The 25,570-nt window shown below is 51.3% G+C and overlaps 1 protein-coding gene across 14 annotated transcripts in view; it reads left to right on the forward strand.

Annotated features, from left to right (window-relative positions):
• Window positions 1-3,885: 3,885 nt before the first annotated feature.
• Window positions 3,886-25,570, forward strand: part of MYH14 (myosin heavy chain 14) — a 104,142-nt gene continuing 82,457 nt past the window's right edge. For 4 of the 14 annotated variants that reach the window (XM_074024375.1, XM_074024376.1, XM_074024370.1 and 1 more), the window contains exons 1-5: window positions 3,886-3,912; window positions 10,531-10,938; window positions 18,061-18,217; window positions 23,575-23,602; window positions 23,743-23,845. Coding sequence is in view for 10 of the 14 variants with exons in the window: in XM_074024370.1 (XP_073880471.1) it covers window positions 10,534-10,938; window positions 18,061-18,217; window positions 23,575-23,602; window positions 23,743-23,845 (693 nt within the window). In the remaining 4 variants the exon portion in view is untranslated. Of the gene's footprint in view, window positions 3,913-5,673; window positions 6,400-10,530; window positions 10,939-18,060; window positions 18,218-23,574; window positions 23,603-23,742; window positions 23,846-24,649; window positions 24,674-25,570 lie in introns of those variants that run through there. The other 10 variants (XM_074024374.1, XM_065535751.2, XM_065535753.2 and 7 more) reach the window with 6 other exon arrangements.

Genomic DNA, 25,570 nt, shown 5'->3' on the forward strand with positions numbered 1-25,570 from the left:
CTCATTACTATCACTCAGTGATGTCATCAGTCAACTCATAGACTGAGCAGAATTAATGACATCTCCAATTATGAGGTCAATTTAGAACCTGGGTGGGCATGATGATATCACAAGTTGCCAGGTAGATTTAGCCCGGGGTAGTGTTGACATCACCAGTTACCAGGCAGAGTATAATTAAAATGTGAGGCCGGGCGCGGTGGCTCAAGCCTGTAATCCCAGCACTTTGGGAGGCCGAGACGGGCGGATCACGAGGTCAGGAGATCGAGACCATCCTGGCTAACACGGTGAAACCCCGTCTCTACTAAAAAAAAAAAAAATACAAAAAACTAGCCGGGCGAGGTGGCGGGCGCTTGTAGTCCCAGCTACTCGGGAGGCTGAGGCAGGAGAATGGCGTAAACCCGGGAGGCGGAGCTTGCAGTGAGCTGAGGTCCGGCCACTGCACTCCAGCCTGGGTGACAGAGCGAGACTCCGTCTCAAAAAATAAAAAAAATAAAAAAAATAAAAATAAAAAAAAATAAAATGTGGGTCCCCAGTGCCTTCTTCCCTGTTTGAAATTCTGTTGTGTCCCAGTCCACACTCCTTCCTAGCGCCCTTGGGAACAGGACTTTCATGTCTCTGGACCTCAATTTTCTTTTCTTTTCCTTTTTCTTTTCTTTTCTTTTTTTTTTTTTTTGAGATAGAGTCTCACTCTGTCACCCAGACTAGAGTGCAATGGCACAATCTTGGCTTACTGCAAACTCTACCTCCCGAGTTCAAGCGAATCTCCTGCCTCAGCCTCCCAAGTAGCTGGGACTACAGACGCCCACTATCACGCCTGGCTAATGTTTGTATTTTTAGTAGAGATAGGGTTTCACCATGTTGGGTAGGCTGATCTCAAACTCCTGGCCTCAGGTGATTCTCCCACCTCAGCTCCTCAAAGTGCTGGGATTACAGGGGTGAGCCACCGTGCCTGGCCTGGACCTCAGTTTTCTATCCATCAAATGGGGATAATAAAAGCACCAGCCTCGTAGGGTTGTGGAGAGGATCCAATGAGTTAATATATAAAAGGGCATAATGTCCAGCACACAGTCAGCACTCCATACACAGCAGCACTCATTAGCTTTACTGTAGGATGTTTCCATGGAGAACACTCCAGCCAGAGTGACAGGAGCCCTCAGCTCTGTCTTGGTTAAGACAGATTCAGGGGTCTGATCCACAGGAGTTGGAGCCCAGATCCACCACTAGCAGCAGTCAGGAGACCCGGGACATGTTGCTGGCCTATAAAGTGGGGTAGTGCCCGTGCCAGCCTCACAGGGCTGGCATGAGGATGCACTGACATAATGACGGTCATGTTTCCAGCGCACAATCAGACCTCACAACCATGAGCTGTGTTATCACTGCGGGTACTCTCAGAAAGGTCCTTTCCTCCCCAGGATGTAGTTTCCCACCTGCAAAGAAGTGGAAGGTGGCTGTGGCAATCTCAAAGCCATGGCACTCTTGACACTATGACTGCAGGGACTGTCCTGTGATTCACCTTTGCTGTTGCTGAGCAAATGCATTGGGAGTTGGATGCTTGAATCTGTGTCTGCCCTCAGCATCCAACTCTAGCTTCTCTTGTCTCTGTGTCTGCCCATCTCTTATCTCCCAACTTTTCCTTTCATCTTTCTCTGGCTTCTTTCTCCTACACTAGACTTCATATGTATATAGTTTCTCTCCTGCATGCTGTTTGAAGGACAATAAATGACAATAGTCATGATAATCAGCATTTTCTTTTTCTTCTCTTTCTTCTTTTTTGTTTGACATGGAGTCTTGCTCTGCCACCCAGGCTGGACTGCAGTGGTGCTATCTCTGCTCACTGCAACCTCTGCCTCCCGGGTTCCAGTGATTCTCCTGCCTCAGCCTCCTGAGTAGCTGGGATTACAGGTGTGAGCCACTATGCCTGAATGCTGTTTGTATTTTTAGTAGAGACAGGGTTTCACCATGTTGGCCAGGCCGCTCTCGAACTCCTGACTTCAAGTGATCTGCCCGCCTCGGCTTTCCAAAGTGCTGGGATTAGAGGCGTGAGCCACCGCTCCTGGCCAGTATTTTCTTATTCAGCCTTTCCCCCAGTGCCAGGATTGTACTAAGAGCTTTGTATGCACTAATTCACTTAATCCACTCAATACAAGCACTCATTACTATTTATTCAACAAACACTTATTAAACACCTACTGTGTGCCAGGCACTGATGATTCGGCACTGAACAAAATAAAGATCTTTGTCCTCGTGGGACTTAAATTCTAGCGAGGAGACAGATGATAAACAGCTAAATTAGCAAACACTCCCAGTGCTATGAGAAAAAGCAACGTGGGGTCAAGCGAGAGAGAGTGATGAGCGGAACTGTCTTATATAGGATGGCCAGGAAAGGCCTCTTGGAAGAGGTGATACTGGAGCAGAACAGATGATGTGGGAGGGAGGCTATCATGAAAATTCTGAGAAAGAGCATTCCTGGTGGACCTAACAGAGAATGCAACGGCCTTGGGGGCAGCGCCAGGCCTCAGGAGTGTTCGAGAAATTGAGCCAGTGTGGCTGGAGCAGTATGAAGGGAAGGGCCCGGGGGTGAGATCAGAGAGAGCAAAAGGGCCACATTCTGCAGGACCTCGTTGGCCATGGTGAATTCTTAGACTTTTACTGAGTGAAATGGGAGCCATGGAAGGCTCTGAACAGAGGAAAGTCCCCATCTGAATAGAGTAGACTGTAGGGAAGGCAAGGGTGAAGGCAGACAGTCCATCACTCCCATTTTACGAGTGCGGAAATAAATGGAATCTCAAAAAAGTCCAGCAACTGGCCTGAGCCCACACAGCTGCTGAGCAGCCGAGCCAGGCTGGTAGGCCACCTCGGGTTCAGTGGAGCCATTCCTTCGTGCCCTTGGCTCTTTTTATTTTCCTTTTAAATAGAGGTGGGGCCTGTGTTACCCAGACTGGTCTTGACCTCCTGGGCTCAAATGATCCTCCTGCCCTGGCCTCCCAAAGTGTTGGGATTACAGGTGTGAGCCACGGCCCCCTTCCAACCTTGGGAAGTCTTTTGGCTCTCCTGAGCCTCAGTTTTCCCATCTGTAAATTGTAAATGGGGAATCATTACCACATTAGGGCATAGCATGGCGGTTAAAAGCACAACTTCTGGTTGGATCTGAGTTCTTGCTCTGCCGTCGGCCAGCTCTGTGACTTTCTGCAATTAACACCCTCTTTCTAAGCTTGGGGTTACCTCATCTAGAAGATGAAAATCTTAATAGCACCAATTTCAAGGGCTTCGTTGTAAGGATTAAATGAGATCATGCAGGTAACGCGCTTAGCACAGCTCCCGGTCTACATCGGGTGCTCGATAAACGATCATTGTTATTCTGATGGTATCACGGCCCACACCTCCCCGGTGGGTGAGAGCCTGGGAGGGTGCCTGGTACATGGTCTATGTTCGACAAAAGTGAATTCTCTCTCCTGTCTCTCCTGCCCGCCGGCTCCCGGGGGACCCAGGCATTCCGGCCTTCGGCCGGCCCCCCCACGCCGGCCCTTACAAAGGCCCCCATTCATGCCTTGCGCACAAAGCGGCCCATTCACCCGGGCCCCTTGGGCCTCCCGCCCCCGGCCGCCCCCCGTGCCTCGCTATTGGTGGCGCCCCGTGCCCGTCAGGCCTCGGCTTCCACCCCCGACCGCGCCGCTTAGCTCCGCGCTCGGGCCGCGTTCTTTTCCCACGGCTGGCACCCTTCGACAACTTCTGATTGGCCCCGCCCGCCAGCCGCTCTTTTTGATTGGCGGCTCCCGTCCCCCAGGGGCGGGGCCGTAGCTTGCCGCAGCGGGAGCCGATTGGCCCCTACTGCGCTCGTGGGGGCGGGGCTGTCCCTGCGGACCCGCCCCTCTTTCTCCCCAGGCCGAAGCCTCGGGAGGGCCCTGGAAGCCGGTGAGTGCCCGCGGCTGGCAGCCCTCCGGGGGCGGCAGAACGGGACTGGGCCAGGGGAAGCTGGAGCCTGGGGGCTGTGATCGGGGCCCGGGAGCCCGGGCAGGCGGCGGGGGACGGCGGGGAGGTGACGCGGGCACTCACCTTGGGCGCGCAGCGGGACGGCGGCGAGGGAGGTGGGGGGGCGGGACGTCTACACTCCCCCAACTCCAGTTGCCGCCGTGTGCGAGGCCGGGTCGGGGTCCTAGCTGGCAGCCCCGGGCCTGTTCCGCAGAACGGGAAACTGAGGCTGTCTTTGGAACCTCGGCCGCTTTAATACCTGAGTCATCGCCTCCAGTCCCCCGCCCCCAGCATGACATGTCTCTGTTCTCAAGTGTCAGAATCGGGGGCCAGAAAGAGGGGTCGTGACTGGAAGAGGCGGAGGGGTGGCGAAGGACATATTTGAGAACCATCGATTTACTTGGACGCTTTTATTTTCTATTACTAAATAATTTCCTTTCTTTATCATATTGACTCCTGGTGAGTTATATTGTACCCATTATACAGAGAGGGGGAGGCTGAGACTGGACAGAATTGGTGACTGCAGGGGGACCTGTGGAGAAGAACACTCCGGAGACCAACTGCGTCCTGGGTCCTTTAACCTTTTCAATCCCACAGGAGTCCCCCTAAGGAAAGCGTCAGTCCCTGTGGCATAGATGGGGAAGCAGGCTGGTAGTATCAACAACTGGGACGCAGAAATTGATGTCTTAGGGACCTGCTACAAGTTCTTCCCAGACCCCCTCCTTTAGAATGGCAGAAAACAGTCTGGGCTTGAATCCCAGACCTCCCTCTTATACTGTGTGGCCTTGAGTGCCTTACTTTGACCCTTCCTGCCTCAGTTTCCGCATCAGAGAAATGGACATGCTGATCGCCCCTATGTCATCGGTTGTTGAGATTATTCTAGGCCGGGGGCAGTGGCTCAGGCCTGTAATCCCAGCAGTTTGGGAGGTGGAGGCGAAAGAATCGCTTGAGCCCAGGAGCTGGAGACCAGCTTGGGCAACACAGCGAGACTTCGTCTCTACAAAAAGTAAAAGAGTTAGCCGGGCGTGGTGGCGCACCCCTGTCGTCCCAGCTACTCGGGAGGCTGAGCGGGGAGGATCTCTGGAGCCCAGAAGGTCAAGGCTGCAGTGAGCCATGATCATGTCACTGCACTCCAAGCTGGGCAACAGAGACAGTCTCTCTCTCTCTCAAATCATGTTATGATCTCAAAGAGCTGTTCTAAGAGGAGAAAATACCCCACACATAGTAGGTACTCTTATCACCATGTAGTCTTTATTTCACTCCCGAGACTGAAGCTCAGGACAGAATACCATTGTTCTCTTCTTTGGTTCTCTTACCGTCTACGGATTTGTTGTTCCGTTCCCGCAGGTGGGAAACTGAGGCTCAGGGAGATTAATGATGAAGCACTGGGCTGGGGAACTTTCTGAAAGTCGTTTTATTAATTTCACTGGCCGCAGTTCACAGCAGGGAAAGCTGAGGCCCATGAAGCTCCAGCGGGGTTTGAATCCCGGGAACCCTCAGCCTTCTCCGCTGCGGGCCCTCGACCTTTGCCCGCCATAAGGGGGAGGAGCCCCTGGCGCCGCCGCCGCCGCCCACCTGGCAACAGGCTCAACCCCCGCCTTCCCCTGGCCCCCGTCAGAGGCCCTGAAGCTCCAGGCCCGCCCCGTCCCCAGCCGGGCAGGTGCTGGGTGACATCAGAGCTGGGCTCCCGCCCCGTGACGCGACGGGGCCCCGCCCTGCGCTGGACCGCGGAGGTCGCCGCACCTGAAGAGGACCGGGATTCCCGTGCCCTCTCCCCATCTCCCCGCTCCGGTCGGCGCCCCCAGGTAGCCCCGAGGATCTGCGAGTTGAGGGGGCGGTGACACAGGCGCTCGGGTCCAGGGGAATGGGTATTGGGCCCTCGGACTCCTGGATCCGAGGAGGGGCCTTGGGGGCCGGTTGTCCCGGGTCTGAGGAAGGACTGCGCTGCGAGCCCGAACTCGTGGGTCTTGGAGGAGGAAAGGACTCGGGTCAGGACTGCAGTTCTGGGGTCTTAGGGAAGGAGGCGGCTGCAAGCCCGGATTCCTGGGTCTGTAGGAGCAGGGGCTGGGGGCCTGAACTCCTGGGTCTGAGACAGGAGGGCATTGAGTACTGGGACTCCGGAATCCCAGCGCTAGAAGCCAGGGTCAGACGGCTGGATGCCAAGGGCCCCAACCTCTGCCCCAGGGCGGATCCCTGGCTGCTTTTCTTTTTCAAGCCCAGCAGTCTTGGCCCCTCCCAGGGCAGGTGCTTTCACCTGCCCAGGTGACAGTAATTAGCCCTGGCAGAGTGTTCCTGCTGGGTGAGGAAGGGTAGAGCAGCCAGAGAGGCTGGGCCACTTGGAGCCAAGGCCTGCAGGCCCTGCCCGCCCCATCAGGGCTGTGATCCATCTCCAGAACTCAGCATCCCCACCTCTAGTCCGGCTGCAGTGAGGTGAGGGGGCCTGCACTTCCCCATCCATAGGAGGAGGGGGCTGCGGGCTCAGACTCCTGGGTCCTGGGAGAGGAGGAGGCTGGGAGCCTGGACTCCTCAGCCCCCGGAAGGAAAAGGCTGGGGGCTTGGACTCTTGGCTCCAGGGAGGAGAGGCATAGGGCATAGGGTGATTGCAAAAACTCCCAAACCCTTCCTGGTCAAAGGCCACAGGGCTGGAGAGGAAGTGGATGGGGTGGGGTGGGGTGGGGTGGGGTGGGGTGGGGTGGGTGGGGGTGAGGGTAAAGTGCCAGGGATGGAGTTTGGGTCTGGTGTATCCAGGTCACACTGGAGGCCTGGGGTGAGCCTTGACGATTTGGGGGTCACGGGGTGGAGAAACTCCCTGCTGCATTCAGAGTGCAGGGGTCCAGCGTTTGAGGCCTGAGTGCCTCAGGGCCAAGAGTCACTGGAAGCTGGAGCTGCTGGGCTCAGGGATAAGAGGAGAGGGTCTGGGAGGAAGTGGGTCCTCTGAGCGGACCTGAGATTCCCGTGGGAGAGGCTTGAGGGAAAGGCAGGAGTCTGTTGGGACCAGATCCAGGGATGCCTCCAGGGCAGCTGGGCGTTTAGAAGGACTTTTCCAGGGGTATGTGGGAGCCAGGTGGGGATGGCAGGTGAATATAGGTCTGCTGGGCAGAGGTGAAGTCCTGCTGTTGGGGAGACAGAAATCTTCCACTGTTTCTGTGATTGATGTGCTGGGGCAGTGATGGGGACATTTGAGGCAGTGGATGAGAGTAGGGGCCGGGTGTGGTGGCTCATGCCTGTAATCCCAACACTGTGGAGGCCAAGGCAGGAGGATCACTTGAACCCAGGAATTAGAGATCAGCCTGGGTAACATAGTGATACCCTGTCTCTACCAGAAAAAAAAAAAAAAAAAAAAAAAAAATGCTGGGCCTGGTTTTGCGCGCGTGTGGTCCCAGCTACTCAAGAGGCTGAAGTGGGAGGATCACTTGAGCATAGGAGTTGAGGCTGCAGTGAGCTGTGATTGTGCCACTGCACTCCAACTCCGGCCTGGGCAATAGAATGAGACCTGTCTCTAAGAAAAAAAAAAAAAGAGAGAGAGAGAGAGAGAGAGAGTAGGGGCAGATTTCTTTAGCAGGATAGGGAGAATATTTTTCCTGCCTGGTGCTTGGACCACCTTGGAATTGCCACTACTGTCTATGACCCCCTGGATGGCGGGAGGGACCCAGCGCTTTCTAGTTCCCCCAGCACCTGGTTGCCTCCGTGATAGCTGGAGCTGGATCTACCCCTAAGCCAGGAGCTCCCCCAGGCAGGGCTCCCAGCCGACTTTTCTCTGGGTCCTCAGACCCACTCAGGGCAGAGTCTCGTACTTGAAAGTCCTCAGAGAGTTGAATGAATGGGGCCAGTTTCCCCATTTTACGGAGAAGGAGCCAGGTTCCCACAGAAGGAAGGAATTGTTCACTGAAGCAGTGAGATTCGAGTCTATTTGGCAGGCATGAGGTAGGCATGACCAGAGGTGATCAGGGAATCTGAATGACAAAAAATCAGGTCAATTCCCTCTCTGGGCTCACATCTTAGAGTAAAAGCAAGGTCGTACCTTTTGTTCCCTCTTTTATATTCCCTCCCACCCTCTGCCCCTCGATCATTTGGCTCTAGCCACGCTGCCCACCTCCCAGTGCCATAGCCACACAGGTGCATTGCAGCCCCAGGACCTTTCCACTGCTGTCTGGAATGATTTTTTTTCTCCCAACAACCCCTTGGCTCACTCCTGTCATCTCCCTTAGGTCTTAATTTAAATGTCACGCCAGACAGGCCCTCCCTGGCCACCCTAATGAAAACTTCAACATTCTCAACCCTAACATCCCCTGTTCCCTGGTTTATTTCTCCCCTTGGCATTTATTTACTTGGCATTTATTTACCATTTAACATACTATATGACTGGGCACGGTGGCTCATGCCTGTAATTCCAGCAATTTGGGAGGCCCAGGCGGGCGGATCACCTGAGGTTGGGAGTTCGAGACCAGCCTGGCCAACATGGTGAAGCCCCATCTCTACTAAAAATACAAAAATTAGCCAGGCACAGTGGCATGCACCTGTAATCCCAGCTACTTGGGAGGTTGAGGCAGGAGAATCGCTTGAACCTGGGAGGCGGAGGTTGCACTGAGCCAAGATCAAGCCATTGCACTCCAGCCTGGGCGACAGAGCGAGACTCTGTCTCAAAAAAACGAAAACAAACAAAGAATCCCCCCAAAACCACCAAACATACTATATTTGGTTTTTGTAAAAAAAAAAACAAAAAAGAGAGAATTTTTAAAAAACAAAAACCATACTATCTAATTTACATTTTTAATCTTTTTATCTGTCTCCTGGGATTAGAGCAGCTGTGTCTAATAGCAATATAATACAGGCCAGACGTGTAATGTAACATTTTCTAGTAGCCACATTTAATGATAAAAGTAAAAAAGGAACGGGTAACATTAATTTAATGATATATTTTATTTAACCCAGTAGATTGAAAATATTATTTCAACATGTCATTAAATATTTAAAATCTCAGCGAACTATCTTTTTGTTGTACTAAGTCTTGAAAATCTGCTGTGTGTCTTACACTTAGAACACCAGATGGGGCTATTTATATTTAAATTTTAAGATGGGGTTCGGTGGCTCACACCTGTAATCCCAGGACTTTGGGGAGCCAAGGCAGGAGGATCACTTGAGCCCAGGAGTTTGAGACCATCCTGGGCAACAAAGACGACCTTGTCTCTACAAAATAAATTTAAAAATTAGTAGGCATGGTGGCATGCCTGTTAATACATTTATTTATTTATTTATTTATTTATTTATTTATTTATTTATTTATATTTTGAGACAGAGTCTCGCTCTGTCACCCAGGCTGGAGTGCAGTGGCGCCATCTCGGCTCACTGCAAGCTCCGCCTCCCGGGTTCACACCATTCTCCTGCCTCAGCCTCCTGAGTAGCTGGGACTACAGGCACCCGCCACCACACCCGACTAATTTTTTGTGTTTTTAGTAGAGACGGGGTTTCACCGTGTTAGCCAGGATGGTTTTGATCTCCTGACCTCGTGATCTGCCCGCCTTGGCCTCCCAAAATGCTGGGATTACAGGCATGAGCCACCGCGCCCGGCCATATTTATTTTTTAATTAATAAATTTCAGACATGAATCACCTGAGGCCAGGAAGTTGAGGATGTGGTGAGCCATCATTGCACCACTGCACTCCAGCCTGAGCAACAGAGCGAGACTCCATCTCAAAATAAAATGATATAGATTTAATTTAAATGAATGAAATTGAAAATATGTTTCCTCAGTGACACAGGCCACATTTCTAGTGCCCAGTAGGCACAGGTGGTGGTGGCTCCCGCGCTGTACAGCCCAGGGCTAGAAAGTAAACTTTTGGAGGCAGCCATCTTCTTCCAGCTTGTCCAGTGCTCCATTGTCAATGCCCAGAACTGAGCCTGGCCAGGTGTGGTGGCTCACGCCTATAATCCCAGCACTTTGGGAGAGTGAAGAGGGTAGATCACTTGAGGTCAGGAGTTCAAGACCTGCCTGGACAACATAATGAGACCCTCATTTCTACAAAAATTGAAAATAATTAGCCGGGACTGGGTATGGTGGCTCATGCCCATAATCCCAGCACTTTGGGAGGCCGAGGCGGGCAGATCACCTGAGGTCAGGAGTTCGAGACCAGCCTGGCCAACATGGTGAAACCCCGTCTCTACTATAAATACAAAAATTAGCCGGGCGTGGTGGCAGGCGCCTGTAATCCCAGCTACTCAGGAGGCTGAGGCAGGAGAATCACTTGAACCCTGGATGCCGAGGTTGCAGTGAGCTGAGATCGCGCCATTGTACTCCAGCCTGGGCAATAAGCAAGACTCTGCCTCATAAAAAAGAGAACTGACCCTCAGGGCCTGGTTCACAGCCCAGCTTATTAAAGAATGAATGAGTGGGTAGAGAGGTGAATGAATGAAATGAGTAAGCCAGGTCTGTTAACCCAGAAGGGTGGCGAGAGATCTGATAAAGGAAGGCAGAGGGGCTGTCTGGGGAATTTGGGGTAGGGAAGGGAGGCACTGGGGATGGAGCCTCATCTGACCTCCACCCTCTTTCTCTGCCCCCTGCAGACCATGGCAGCCGTGACCATGTCGGTGCCTGGGCGGAAGGCGCCCCCCAGGCCAGGCCCAGTGCCCGAGGCTGCCCAGCCATTCCTGTTCACGCCCCGCGGGCCCAGCGCAGGTGGCGGGCCTGGCTCGGGCACCTCCCCGCAGGTGGAGTGGACGGCCCGGCGTCTCGTGTGGGTGCCTTCGGAGCTTCACGGGTTCGAAGCCGCGGCGCTGCGGGATGAAGGTGAGGAGGAGGCGGAGGTGGAGCTGGCGGAGAGCGGGAGGCGGCTGCGGCTGCCGCGGGACCAGATTCAGCGCATGAACCCGCCCAAGTTCAGCAAGGCCGAGGACATGGCCGAGCTGACCTGCCTCAACGAGGCCTCGGTCCTGCACAACCTCCGGGAGCGGTACTACTCGGGCCTCATCTACGTGAGTGGCCTCCTGCTGGGGGGCGGGGGACGGGGGGCGGGGTTGCTGCCGGGTGGGGAGCCGGGTCCACACCCCAACCTGCATTAACTTGAGGCTGTGTATCATCTGTATCCCATGTCCCGTGACTATTCCTACACTTACTTGGTTGCCAAATTATGAATTAATTGTTGGATTACTAGGACAGCCTCGGGACCTACTGGGGACATCGCATGATATATATGGTAGATAAACTGTATTATTTTCCTAAAGTATAAAACGTTCCAATTTCTCAGATATAACTCATCCCGAGTTTTAAGGAACAGAAACAGATCTGTGACAATCATTAATGTGAATCACTGACTATAGAAATATGTTGCTTGAGGTTCAAGAGCAGCCTGGGCAACAAAACGAAACCCTGTCTCTTAAAAAAAGATAAATTAGCCAGGTGTGGTGGTGGCCCATGCCTTTAGTCCCAGCTTCCAGGGAGGCTGAGGCAGGGGATCACTTGAGCCCCGGAGGCCAAGGCTACAGTGAGCTATGATGGTACCACTGCACTCCAGCCTGGGTAACAGCATAAGACCCCATCTCAAAAACAGACACAAAGCAAAAAAGTATATGCTAGGCTCTGTGCTAAATGCCTATCTTTTAATTCATTCAATCTCACCATAGGAAAGGTAGAGTCTATTATTATTCCCATTTTACGTAAGAGGCAAATCAGGCCCAGAGAGAGTTAATAACAATAAAAATGAACATTTATTAAACATTTACCAAGCCTTCTTCCAAGCTTTCTAAAATACATTGCCTTTGTACATTTTTGGAATTAGAAAACATCTGATCCTCATTTTACAGGTAAGAAAACTGAGGCACAGAGAGGCCAAGGTCACACAATTAGACCTGGCAGATTCAGGTGGTCCCAGGCATTCTCACTTTGCTGTGGTGCCTCTTAAGATTGAGATGGGGCTGGGAATGGTGGTTCATACCTGTAATCCCAGCACTTTGAGAGGCTGAGGTGGGTGGGTTGCTTGAGCCCAGGAGTTCGAGACCATCCTGGGCATGGCCATCCCTGCAAAAAAAAAAAACAAAAAAAATTAGCTGGGCATGGTGGCACACTTTTGTAGTCCCAGCTACTTGGGAGGCTGAGGTGGGAGAATCACCTGAGCCCTGCAGGTTGAGGCTGCAGTAAGCTGTGATAGTGCCACTGTACTCCAGCCTGGCTAACAGATCAAGACCCTGTCTCAAACAAAACAAAACAGTACAAAAACCCATTGAGAAGGGATTGATGATAGCTAGGTTGACTATGGTAGTCTTCCCACATCTGTGCTAAGCGCTGGATGTTCATTGCATTTTTAAAACTCTTTAGAGCAAACAGATGGGGTAGGGCGGTGGTTCTTAACCCCACCTGCATGGTAGAGTCATTTGGGGAATTCTTAGAAAATACCAGTGCCTGAGCCCCACCCCAGAACTTTAAATCAAGCTCTCTGGGGCTGTGACATGAGCAATGGTTTTTTTTTTTCTTCTTTTTTTTTTTTTTTGAGACGGAGTCTCGCTTAGTCGCCCAGGCTGGAGTGCAGTGGCCGGATCTCAGCTCACTGCAAGCTCCGCCTCCCGGGTTCACGCCATTCTCCTGCCTCAGCCTCCCGAGTAGCTGGGACTACAGGCGCCCGTCACCTCGCCCGGCTAGTTTTTTGTATTTTTTTAGTAGAGACGGGGTTTCACCATGTTAGCCAGGATGGTCTCAATCTCCCGACCTCGTGATCCGCCCGTCTTGGCCTCCCAAAGTGCTGGGATTACAGGCTTGAGCCACCGCGCCCGGCCAGCAATGGTATTTTTAATAAGCTTCCAAGGAGGTACTAATGGGCAGCCAAGGGGTTATTAATTTCATTTAACAAAAGAGCAAACAGGATTAGAGAGATTGACAAGGAATGTGGACAGTCATAATGAAAAATAATAATAAGAGGAGGCTAGCAAATATTTAATCGAGCACTCGTGATGTGCCAAGCACTGTTCTAAGTGCAGCGTTTGAGTTATCAGCTTCTCTCTGGGCCAGGGACTGCTGATATCACCTGATGTTCAGGAATGTTAAGTGACCCATAGCCATGAAGGAATCACGCCAGGATTTGAACCCAGGCAGCTGGTTCCAGAGTCATGCTCCAAACTCCAGTTTAGACTGGTGGGGTCTCACAGCTTTGCTCCAACATCCACCCCTTTGAGGGTCACAAAGCGGAAGATGAGAATATTTTTATGAAGCCTCACTCCTGCTTGGAGATCGAGGCTCTGAGATAAGCAGTGGCTGGCTCAGGGTCCCTCAGCTTGTGGTGGCAGGTGTGGAATTTGAATCGAGGGCTGTCGGACCCTGCACGGGGTTGGTGTCTTCTCCAGTCTGCACCGGCCCTTTCCAAATCCTCAGACGCCTTTACTAGTCCTGGAAAAGAGGCCTCTGCCTGAGCCACACCCCCCACATCTCACCCAAGGCCACAGAGATCAGGATGACATCCAAAACATGGATCCACTGGTTGCCTTTTATTCATTTATATATATATATATATATATTTTGAAACAGGGTCTCACTCTGTTGCCCAGGCTGCAGTGGAGCAACATGATCTTGGCTTACTGCAGCCTTCACCTCCTGGGTTCAAGCAACTCTCCTGCCTCAACCTCCTGAGTAGCTGGGACTACAGGTGTCCACCACCATGCCCAGCTAATTTTTGTATTTTTAATAGAGATGGGGTTTCACCATGTTCGCCAGGCTGGTCTCGCACCCCTGAGCTCAAGTGATCTGCCCAACTCGGCCTCTCAAACTGCTGGGATTACAGGGGTGAGCCACCGCACCCAGCCACCCTTTGCCTGAGTGCTCCCGGCAACCTTGTAAGGTATCTGCTGTCATCCTCACTCTGCAGGTGGGGAAACTGAGCCTCAGATTGGGGGGTAGGATTTGAACATAAGCCTCATAACTAGGAACCAGCTAAGCTAGAACTTGAACCCAGGTCATTGTGACTGCAGACCCCAGGTCCTAGCCATTGCACTAGGAAGATTATTCAGAAAGTTCAGTAGAAAAAGTGGTAGGGCCTGAGCTAAGGTGGTGGCCAGGGAGCCAGACTTTTGGGGCCTAAGAAATGAAAGTAAGAGAGAAGATTCTAGAATTCCAGATGGGAAGCAAATTGGGCCTTAATAAAGATCATTAGCCCTTAGTGAATACCTGCTTTCTCTGCTGGGTGCTGTTCTAAGTTTCTTTCCAATGTGATCTTGTTGACCCCCTCCCTATCCACATCAGGTTGTGAGGTAGGGATTATCACCCTCTTTTTCCCACAGCTTGGAGAGGGGAAGCCATTGGCCCAACAGAAGCTGATAGTGGCTAAAATATTGAGCATGCAGTGTTTCAAGGTCCATGTTCTGTTTTTTTGTTTTATTTGTGTGTTTGTTTGTTTGTTTTAGACATAGCCTTGCTCTGTCACACAGGCTGGAGTGCAGTGGCATGCTTATAGCTCACTGCAGCTCAACCTCCTGGGCTCAAGTGATCCTCCTGCCTCAGCCTCCTAAGTAGCTGGGACTACAGGCACATATCACCGCGCCTGGCTGATTTTTTAATTTATTGTAGAGACCGTGTTTCACAATGTTACCCAGGCTAGTCTCAAACTCCTGGACTCAAGTGATCCTCTTGCCTGGGCCTCTCAAAGTGCTGGATTTACAGGCTTGAGCTGCTGCTGCGCCCAGCTGGGGTTCACATTAAACCCTCTGTATGCCACATGAACTTGTGGATGACTCCCAGGCACCTTATGCAGGAAGCACTATTTCTGTCCCCATTTGCTAAAGACACTGAGACCCTGAGAGGTTCGAGCCACCTGGGCCAAAAATGTTAGAGGTGTGATTCAAACTCTGCCCTGTTTAAGACCTGCGCTTAGTACATGTTTGTTGACTGACCAACCGATGGTGGGGAAGGTGGTATTGCCCAGTGAAAAGTGGGACGTCCAGGGCTCCAGAAACCCAGCTTCTGCCACTAGTAGGCTTTTTGGCTTGGAGTTGCTAAGAGTCTCAGTCCCTTTCCTGGGACCCTTGGGGCAGGCAGAGAACCCCTTTGTAGAACACCCTGCTCTGAGAAACATGGAAGATGCATGATGTGATTTCACTCTCAGAACACTTCTAGGGGGTGGGTTAAAAGCCGCATTTTCCAGGGCTGGTAACTGAGGTTTAGAGAGGACACAGCCTTCATGCAAAGTCACACACAGCTCAAAAGTGCTGCATCTGAATTTGAACCCTAGATGGCTTCAAAGTCTGAACAGTGAGCCTGGGAGTTTGAGGCTGCAGTGAGCCGGGATCGCGCCACTGCACTCCAGCCTGGGCGACAGAGCCAGACTCTGTCCTGCCCGCCCCCGCCAAAAAAGTCTGAGTGAGCCCAGGGCTCCCAGGTACGATGGGTAACGTAAGAGTCTCAAGACCCATATCTGGTGTGGGACGCATGGGCGCCGCCTCGGCCTGGCTGGTTTTTATCCATGATCTCCCCTAATCCCTACAGCCTTTGTAATGGGGTAGGGAGTGTCGCCCTCGGTTTCCTAAGGAGGAAACTGAGACTATGGGGAAAGTCACCGGGCTGAGGGGGGGCGGGGGCAGGTCTGTCTTCAGAGCCCCAAGGGCTGGAGCAGCCATTCCTGACCCTTCCAGGCGGACTTCCCCAGCTGTCTCCCACCCTGTGGGGGTGCACCAGCCTCTGTTCTTTCCCCCCCAGCCTTGTTGACCAGCTCAGGTTTCCGTTCCTAGGGTGTCGCCCTGGAAACAAGGTGTGGCTGGCAGGAGGGGCTGGGATGGGAGGGTGGTGTGGGGAGTGGGTTCCTCCGCCAGCCAGGAGTGGGGGCCAGGGCGCCGGCAGCCATGAGATACCCTCCCAGGGAATGTGGTCCGGCCGCCCCACCCTCTGAGTGCTGAGGAGCTCCCGGAGCAGCCCTTTCAGGCGGGGAGGGCAGACACCCAGCAAACCGGTTGTTCCGCTCCTGGCCAGCCACCCAGGCCACCCACCCTCCCACCATTAGAAGGTTGGCACCTGGGACCAGGCAGCCTATGGTGGCCACACCCTACTCTGCCTGAGAAGCCCAAGCTCCCTGGGAGCTTAAAACAGTCCTGCTGGCCAGGCACAGTGGCTCACGCCTGTAACCCCAGGCATGCCGGGGTGGGAGGATCACTTGAGCCCAGTGGTTCAAGACCAGCCTGGGCAACGTAGTGAGATCTGATCTCCACGAAAAGTAAAAATTGACAAAATTGGCCAGGCGTGGTGGTGCCTACCTGTGCTCCCATCTGCTGGGGAGGCTGAGGCAGGAGGATTGTTTGAGCCCAAGAGGTGGAGGCTGCAGTGAGCTGTGTTCATGCCACCACACTCCAGCCTGGGTGACAAAGTGAGATCCTGTTTCTAAAAAACAAAAGAAAAAGATAGTCCTGCTGCTAACCAGCTTAGAAAGCAGCTAGCTGGGTAGCTAGCAGAGTAGGTTACCCTACTTTGTCACACACAGCTGGAAAACACATCTTAATTTGAATCCCAGATGGCTTCAAAGTCCAGAGTAGCTCACTAGCTAAGCCACTAAGCAGCTAATTCTCTGGCTAGTTTAGCTAGCTAACTTTAGAGAGCTTGGCTAGTCAGCTCTCTGGCTGGTTTAGCTAAGTGGCTAACTAGCTCTCTAGTTATATCTAACTGCTTCTGTGAGTGTTGAACCCCTGTTGCCTACATGATTACCCCTGTGAGCTGGACTTGTTCTTAAACTGTTACAGAGTCCTGAGGCTGGGTGTGGAGGCTCACGCCTCTAATCCCAGCACTTCGGGAGGCCGAGGTGGGCAGATCACTTGAGGTCAGGAGTTCGAGACCAGCCTGGGCAACATAGAGAGACCCCGTGTCTACAAAAAAAATACACCGGGTGCGGCAGCCCAAGCCTGTAATCCCAGCAAGTGGGGAGGCTGTGGTGGCAGAATTAGTTGAGCCCAGGAGTTCAAGAGCAGCCTGGACAACGTAGTGAGACCCCATCTCTACTAAAAATACGAAAAATCAACCTAGTGGATCGACACACACTTGTGATCCCAGCTACTCTCGAGGCTGAGGTGGGAGGATTGCTCGAGTCTAGGAGGTGGAGGCTGCAGTGAGCCATGATTGTACCACTGCACTCCAGCCTGGGTAACAGAGTAAGACCCTGTCTCCAAGAGAAAAAAAAGAAAAAGACTAGGCACGGTCATTTCAGCAGAACTGTTATGTGTCTATTATCACTAGAAACTGCAGGTATGTTCCTGTTGCATTTCGGTTATTGCAGATACCACAAGCACCCTTCCAGAAATATTCCATACATATTCAAGTGAATATATAAAAAGATTCCTACCGGGCGCAGTGGCCCACGCCTGTAATCCCAACACTTTGCAAAGCCGAGGCAGATGGATCATGAGGTCAGGAGCTCGAGACCATCTTGGCTAACACAATGAAACCCCGTCTCTACTAAAAAATACACAAAATTAGCCGGGCGTGGTGGCAGGCGCCTGTAGTCCCAGCTACTTGGGAGGCTGAGGCAGGAGAATGGTGTGAACCCAGGAGGCAGAGCTTGCGGTGAGCCGAGATCGCGCCACTGCACTCCAGCCTGGGCGACACAGCGAGACTCCGTCTTAAAAAAAAAAAAAGATTCCTCTTCCAACCTTTCTAATGCAAACTGTAGCTCCTCACACAGTTCTCAACTCACCTCCTTTTACTCGATATTGATTTGAAGATAGTCCCATGTCTATACACAAGAGCCTTCTAGGACTCCATCATATGAAGGTGCATTCAGGTGATTTCCAGTCTTTTGCTGCTACAAAGAGTGCCTCAACCGGTCACCTCGCACACGGTCATTTCCTGTGGGTGAGTCCAGGCAACCACAGGCTGTGACCCAAGTCTGGCTGGCTGCAAAGGCCTTGTTCTCTCAGGGTAAATCCTCACCCAGACAGTGCCTTTGTGCAATTTGGAAAGATTCTTTGCTACCATCAGCCTGAAAATGCTCATAAAAAACATTCGAGTCTATATTGTTATGGTGTAAACATACCATGTGCAGATGCCCTTGTGCAATGCACGACCTGTTCAGTGGCCCCATGACGCCTTCCACGCTGTGGGCAGGGATCTGAGACCCTCTCCCCTCTCACCCACTGCAGACATACTCCGGCCTTTTCTGTGTGGTCATCAACCCGTACAAGCAGCTTCCCATCTACACAGAAGCCATTGTGGAGATGTACCGGGGCAAGAAGCGCCACGAGGTGCCACCTCATGTGTACGCAGTGACCGAGGGGGCCTATCGGAGCATGCTGCAGGGTGAGTGCTGGGTGGGGCTGCAGGCCAGCGAGGCAGCTCTTCAACGGGGGCCTGACCTGGGGCTGCCGGAAGCCAGAGTCCAGGTCAAATGACAGCTTGGGGACTTGACTCTGTGGGGCTTCTTATGGGGCTGGAGGGAACACAAGTAGAGGCCTGAGTGGGTGAGGTGCCAGGTCCCAGAGTCTTTTTACCTATCTCTATGTTCACTGTCTCTTTATTATTATTTTTTATTATTATTATTATTTTGAGACAGAGTCTTGCTTTGTCACCCAGGCTGGAGTGCGGTGGCATGATCTTGGCTCACTACAACCTCTGCCTCCTGGGCTCAGGTGATTCTCATGCCTTAGCCTCCCAAGTACCTGGGACTACAGGCGTGCACCACCACGCCTGGCCTCTTTTCTTATTTTTAAATAAATTAGTTAATTTTTGGCCAGGCGCGGTGGCTTACGCCTGTAATCCCAGCACTTCGGGAGCCGAGGTGGGCGGATCATGAGGTCGGGAGATCAAGACCATCCTGGCCAACAAGGTGAAGTCCCATCTGTACTAAAAATACAAAAAAAATTAGCCGGGTGTGGTGGTGGGCGCCTGTAGTCCCAGCTACTCGGGAGGCTGAGGCAGGAGAATGTCATGAACCCAGGAGGTGGAGCTTGCAGTGAGACAAGATCGCGCCACTGCACTCCAGCCTGGATGACACAGTAAGTCTTTGCCTCAAAAAAAAAAAAGTTATTTATTTTTTATTTCAATAGTTTTTGGGAAACAGGCGGTGTTTGGTTGCATGTAAAAGTTCTTTAGTGGCGATTTCTGAGATTTCGGTGCACTTGCCATCAGAGCAGTGTAGACTGCACCCAATGTGTAATCTTCTATCCCTCACCACCCCCCCACCACCCTTCATCCTGAGTCCCCAAAGTCCATTGTGTCATTCTTATGTCTTTGCATCCTCAGAGCTTAGCTCCCACTTATAAATGAGAACATACAATGTTTGATTCTCCATTCCCGAGTTACCTCACTTAGAATAATGGTCGCCAATTTCATCCAGGTTGCTGTGAATGCCATTATTTCATTCCTTTTTATGGCTGAGTAGTATTCCAGGGTGTATGTATGTATATATATCCCATGGTGTATATAACAAATATATATATACACACACCGTGGGATATATACTCTCCCTTTATATATACTATAGATACAGATATAGATACACACACACACCATGGGATATATATGTGTGTGTGTATAGACACCATGGAATACTCATATATATGTGTGTCTGTGTGTATATATACGTGTATATATATATACACACATCTCACAATTTCTTTATCCACTCGTTGGTTGATGGACATTCAGGCTGATTCCATACTTTTGCAATTGTGAATTGTGCTGCTATAAACATGTGTGTGCAAGTGTCTTTTTCATATAATAGCTTCTTTTCCTCTGGGTGGATACCCAGGGTGGGGTTGCTGGATCAAATGATAGATCTAATTTTGGCTCCTTAAGTAATCTCCATACTGTTTTTCATCTTTAAAAAAATAAAAAAATAACAGCTGTTAGTGTGGATATGGTGAAACGGGAACACTTTTACACTGCTGGTGGAATGTAAACTATACAACCACTATTGAAAACAGTATGGAGATTCTTTAAAGATCTCTGTTCACTCTTTCTCTGAACAATATTGGTTGGGTGTGGGGCTTCTGTGAACATTTTCCTTGAGACAGTAATTCCCAGAGTGTTCATTCATTCATTCAACACTTATTGTTGAATTGTAGATCTGATCTCCATTGTCATGGGTAAATGTAGCCTCTTAGACAGATGGCAGCACAAGGCAGTTGTGTACAGCTGGGCAGGTTGTACACTGAACAAGGGTATCCATCCAAGGGGCCGCCATTCACATCATGACAAAATAGATCAGTCTTGGCAAAATTACGTGATTATCATCTATTATATATATAATGCCCTTATTATATATTTGATATATTTCATCTATTTTAATAAACATTTAGTATTTATTTGTTTATATCTATTAAACATTTAAAAATTATATCTATTTATATCATATAACATATAATAGGCCAGCGCAGTGGCCCACGCCTGTAATCCCAGCACTTTGGGAGGCCGAGGTGGGCGGATCACGAGGTCAGGAGATCGAGACCATCCTGGCTAACATGGTGAAACCCCATCTCTACTAAAAATACAAAAACATTAGCCAGGCTTGGTGGTGGGTGCCTGTAGTTCCAGCTACTCGGGAGGCTGAGGCAGGAGAATGGCATGAACCCAGGAGGCGGAGCTTGTAGTGAGCGGACATCGCACCACTGCACTCCAGCCTGGGCTACAGAATGAGACTCCATTTCAAAAAAAAAAAAAGTTTTTGTTACAAAAGGAAAAACCCCATGTAATAGTACACAACATTCAGACCCTTCAGTCATGGCTTCAAAACCCGTCTGTGCCACTCACCATTTCTGTCCCGCACCCCAGCCTCACCCACCTTCCTGTCAGACATCCCTAATCCAGTCCTACCTCAGGGCCTGAATATGAATATATTATACTTATTGAATATGCATATTAAATATGAACAAATTATTAAATGTATATATTTAATTAACTAGTGTAATATTGTGAAAATATCATGCTGATTTAATATGCATATTCAATAAGTGTATTATTTTATTATACTTTATTTTGTTTTATTATACTTCATTTTTATTTTATTATACTTTATATTTATTATACTTTATATTTATTTATTATATACGTGTAATGTTGATATAATAAATTATACCTATTTAATATGCATATTCAATAAGTATAATAAATTAATGTGTTAAATAGTATAACATATTAAATTAAATGGTATATTAAATAGCATAATATTGTAAACATATTATGCTTTTTTTTTTTTTTTTTTGACAGAGTCTCACTCTGTCACCCAGGCTGGAGTGCAGTGGCATGACCTTAGCTCACTGCAACCTCCACCTCCCAGGTTCAAGCCATTCTCCTGCCTCAGCCTCCTGAGTGGCTGGGACTATAGGCACATGCCACCATGCCCAGCTAATTTTTGAAGTTTTAGTAGAGACAGGGTTTCACCATGTTGGCCAGGCTGGTCTTGAACTCCTGACCTCAGGTGATCCGCCTACCTCAGCCTCCCAAAGTGCTGGGATTACAGGTATGAGCCACCGCGCCCAGCCTAATATGCTTATTTAATATGCATATTAAATGGGAGTATGAAATGGGAATATTGAAGTCTCCAGGTAGAATAGTGGATTCATCTATTTCTCCTGGCAGGTCTATCAGTTTCTGCCGGATGAATTCATTTAACCTCATAGTAAATCTATGAAATAGGTTATCTCCTTGTCCCTGATTTCTGGGTGGGGAAACTGAGGCACAGAGCAAAGCAGTCGCTGCCCATGGTCACACTGGTGGGTGTATGCTGAGGTGGGATTCGAACCCAGGGCCCCCGACCACCGCCTCCCTGTATGCCACACCGTGTTATATTTCCTCCTGTGCTGTGCACTGTGCTGGGTGCGTTTTGAACATTCTGAGTTCTGATTACAGCCCTGTGAGATGGCAGCTGTTTTGAGCCCCATTTTTCAGATGGGAAAACAGGCACAAAGCAATTCAGAGACTGGCCCAAGGACACGCAGCAAGTCAGAGAGACAGCTGGGTGGTGAATCTGTGTGCATATTGTCCCCTATACCAGGCTGCCAAGTCTGAGGTCCTACTGGATGCAGCTTACTCCCTGGTTTGAAGACACCCAGAGGATGTCTGTCCTGCTTAAAAAAACATTCAGACTCTTTGATCATAGCTTTATTTATTTATTTATTTAGAGATGGAGTCTCACTCTTGTCGCCCAGCTGGAGTGCAATGGCACGATCTTGGCTCACTGCAACCTCCGCCTCCCAGATTCAAGCGATTCTTCTGCCTCAGCCTCCCGAGTAGCTGGGGTTACAGGCAGCACCACCATGCCTGGCTAATTTTTGTATTTTTAGTAGAGACGGGGTTTCACCATGTTGGCCAGGCTGGTCTTGAACTCCTGACCTCAGGTGATCTGCTGGCCTTGGCCTCCCAAAGTGCTGGGATTACGGGCGTGAGCCACTGCGTCCAGCCTAATCACGGCTTTAAAACCCATCACACCACTTGCCATCTCTGCTCCATCCCCCAACCTCACTGGCCTTTCTGTCTCTCAAACATCCCTGACTCAGAGCCTTTCCCCTGGCTGTGCCCTCTACCTGAAATGCCACCTCCTCTGAGAAGCCTTCCCTGCTCCTTCCCCCAAGTCGATTCTAATTACCTAACACCAGGGTTTTGGAATCCTGGGTCTATCGACATTTGGGGCTGGATGATTCTTCGTCGTAGGAGGCTGTCCTGGGCATTGTAGGTGTTTAGCAGCACCCCTGGCCTCTACCCACTCAGTGCCCGTGGAACTCCCCTCTCTCAGGGTAATAACCAAAAACGCCTCCCAGACATTGCCAGGTGTCTTCTGGCGGGAATAGAGGACATAATTGCCCCCGTTTAAGAACCACTGCTTTATTCTATTCCTGATTTAGTTTTCTTCCCAGTGCTAATCGCTATTTGATTGTAGGTTTTTGTCCCCTGCATCTTAAGTGAAAGCTCTGTAGGGGCACACACCCCGCCAGCTCCCCAGTCCCCTCCATGCCTGGCGCTCAGTAGGTGGTCAGCATGCGGTTGTGGAATGGCTGTGTTAGGCCCAGGGCGGGCACTGGGGTAGACACCTTATATCACAGGACCTTGCTCCTGTCTTTGAATCTCACACGCCCAGCATGAGGCGGCACACAGTAGGGTCTCATGTTGAGGTTGCTGAGTGAATCCTATTCTGTTCAGTTGAGGGAGGCTGTCTCCATTGTACAGGTGGGGAAACCAAAGGTCAGAGAGGGGCAGCTGCTTTCCCAGGGTCACACAGCAAGCAAGGGGCTGAGCTGGATGGGGAATTAGAATCCAGGAGTATTACACATCAAGACCCAAGCTTTTCCTCACTCCTTGGGAATAATTTTTTTTTTTTTTTTTTTTTTTTGAGACGGAGTCTGGCTCTGTCGCCCGGGCTGGAGTCCAGTGGCCGGATCTCAGCTCACTGCAAGCTCCGCCCCCCGGGTTCCCGCCATTCTCCTGACTCAGCCTCCCGAGTAGCTGGGACTACAGGCGCCGCCATCACGCCCGGCTAGTTTTTTGTATTTTTTTTAGTAGAGACGGGGTTTCACCATGTTCGCCAGGATGGTCTCGATCTCCTAACCTCGTGATCCGCCCGTCTCGGCCTCCCCTTAAAAGGCAGCAGTGAGTGTAAGGGACCAGAGAGCCCTGCTAGAGACTCTCTCAAATGACATATCCCCCCACTCTGTCCCCTACAGATCGTGAGGACCAGTCCATTCTCTGCACGTGAGTAATCTGGAAGGACTTCCTGGAGGAGGAGGGAGGGGTCCGGGTGGGGCGTGGCTGTGTTTGGAATGGGCAGGGCAGGTGGGGAGCTTGCCCGAGGTCACTGCCAACCCCTTTGCTTCCCCTTGTCATCCCCACAGTGGAGAGTCTGGAGCTGGGAAGACGGAAAACACCAAGAAGGTCATCCAGTACCTCGCCCATGTGGCATCGTCGCCGAAGGGCAGGAAGGAGCCGGGTGTCCCCGTAAGCACCCCAGCCTTGGGACACCCCCTGGGCCCTGCCACAGCATCGCCCCTTCCATCTTGGGCTTTCCTCACGATTGCCTCTTCCCCTCATGGAGGACCTTCTCCTGGATGCCTGTGCCACCTGAGCACCTACTGTGTGCCTGGGGTGGGGCTGGAAGCAGAGTCAGGGGGACACAGAGGTGTGAGGGTCAGTCTTGGTCTCACTGGCTCTCAGAATGGCTCCTAGTACTTAGTAGGTGCTTTATTTTCTGAGCACCTACTGTGTCAAGCCTGATTTTAGGTGATCATGATGGCTGGGTTTGTTGTCTAAGTGAATGTTACAAGGTGCCCCCCACTGTTCCAAGCCCTGTTCTCCCACTGCCTTACTTACCCCTTGGGTGGGGTGGGTGCTGTTTTTCTGCACTGAAGATGAAGAGCCCAGGCATGGGAGGGGTGAGTCAGTTGTTGGTCCCGCACCCAGGAAGACGTAGAGTGGAGGCCGGGCACAGTGGCTCATGCCTGTAATCCCAGCACTTTGGGAGGCCGAGGCAGGAGGATCACTTGAGCCCTGGAATTCGAGACCAGCCTGGGTAATACAGTGAGACCCCATCTCTACAAAATTTTTTTTAAATAAAGGAGGTAGAGTGGGATTCAAACCCAGGCGTGTGGTCCCCAGGCCACCCTACTCCACACACCCGGTTTCCCCAGTTCCCCTTCCCCCACCCCCCACGCCACCACCCGAGATCACCGGTTCACCTGTGTGTCTGTCCACGTTCCATGTGCTGTGTCCTGGTCCGTGTCTCGTGTCCCGTGACTTCCTCAGGCCTCCGTCAGCACCGTGTCTTATGTGAGTAGCAGGGGATCACCTCCAGTCTTGTTGCCCCTAATGCCTTCCCGGCCACCCAGTGCATGATCTTCTTGGTAGACAGGGCCCAAGGCAGCAGTGGTCCCACCTGCCAGGATCCCCCTGGCCCCCCAGTGCTGTTCATGGAGGCCCTGCTGTGTGTGTGCAGACGGGCCACAGACACCAACATGAAACAATCCAGAGAACGAAACTACCACTTATTACTGATCTACTAAACATGTCCAGCCAGGTCCCACAGATGCTGCGTGCACACAACCAGAGAGTAGACAGTGTAGCAAGGGAAATACACGCATGCCCCGTGTTCTTGGTGTGCCAAGTCGTGTGCCCTTCACTTTGTGTATCTTTTTTCTTTTTTTTTTTTTGAGACGGAGTCTCGCTCTGTTGCCCAGGCTGGAGTGCAGTGGCCGGATCTCAGCTCACTGCAAGCTCCGCCTCCCGGGTTCACGCCATTCTCCTGCCTCAGCCTCCCGAGTAGCTGGGACTACAGGCGCCCGCCACCTCGCCCGGCTAGTTTTTTGTATTTTTTAGTAGAGACGGGGTTTCACCGTGTTAGCCAGGATAGTCTCGATCTCCTGACCTCGTGATCCACCCGTCTCGGCCTCCCAAAGTGCTGGGATTACAGGCTTGAGCTACCGCGCCCGGCCATGTGTATCTTTTTTCATTTGACAAAGCATCCACCTAGCTAGATCATGTCATCTTAACACAAGCAAGACGTGGACTGAGAGAAAACACACACAGGCTGCCATTTACGAAGCACCTACTGTGTGCCAGGCTCTGACACCAAGGGGGTTAGAGGGAAGTTTGGAGTAGGGTTCCTGCCAAGGAGTAGCCTGGCAGGGCTAGGAATCCACTATTTTTTGAAGGCCTATTATGTGCCAG

Source organism: Macaca fascicularis, chromosome 19 (genome assembly GCF_037993035.2).
Source record: "Macaca fascicularis isolate 582-1 chromosome 19, T2T-MFA8v1.1".
Classification (NCBI taxonomy): Eukaryota; Metazoa; Chordata; class Mammalia; order Primates; family Cercopithecidae; genus Macaca; species Macaca fascicularis.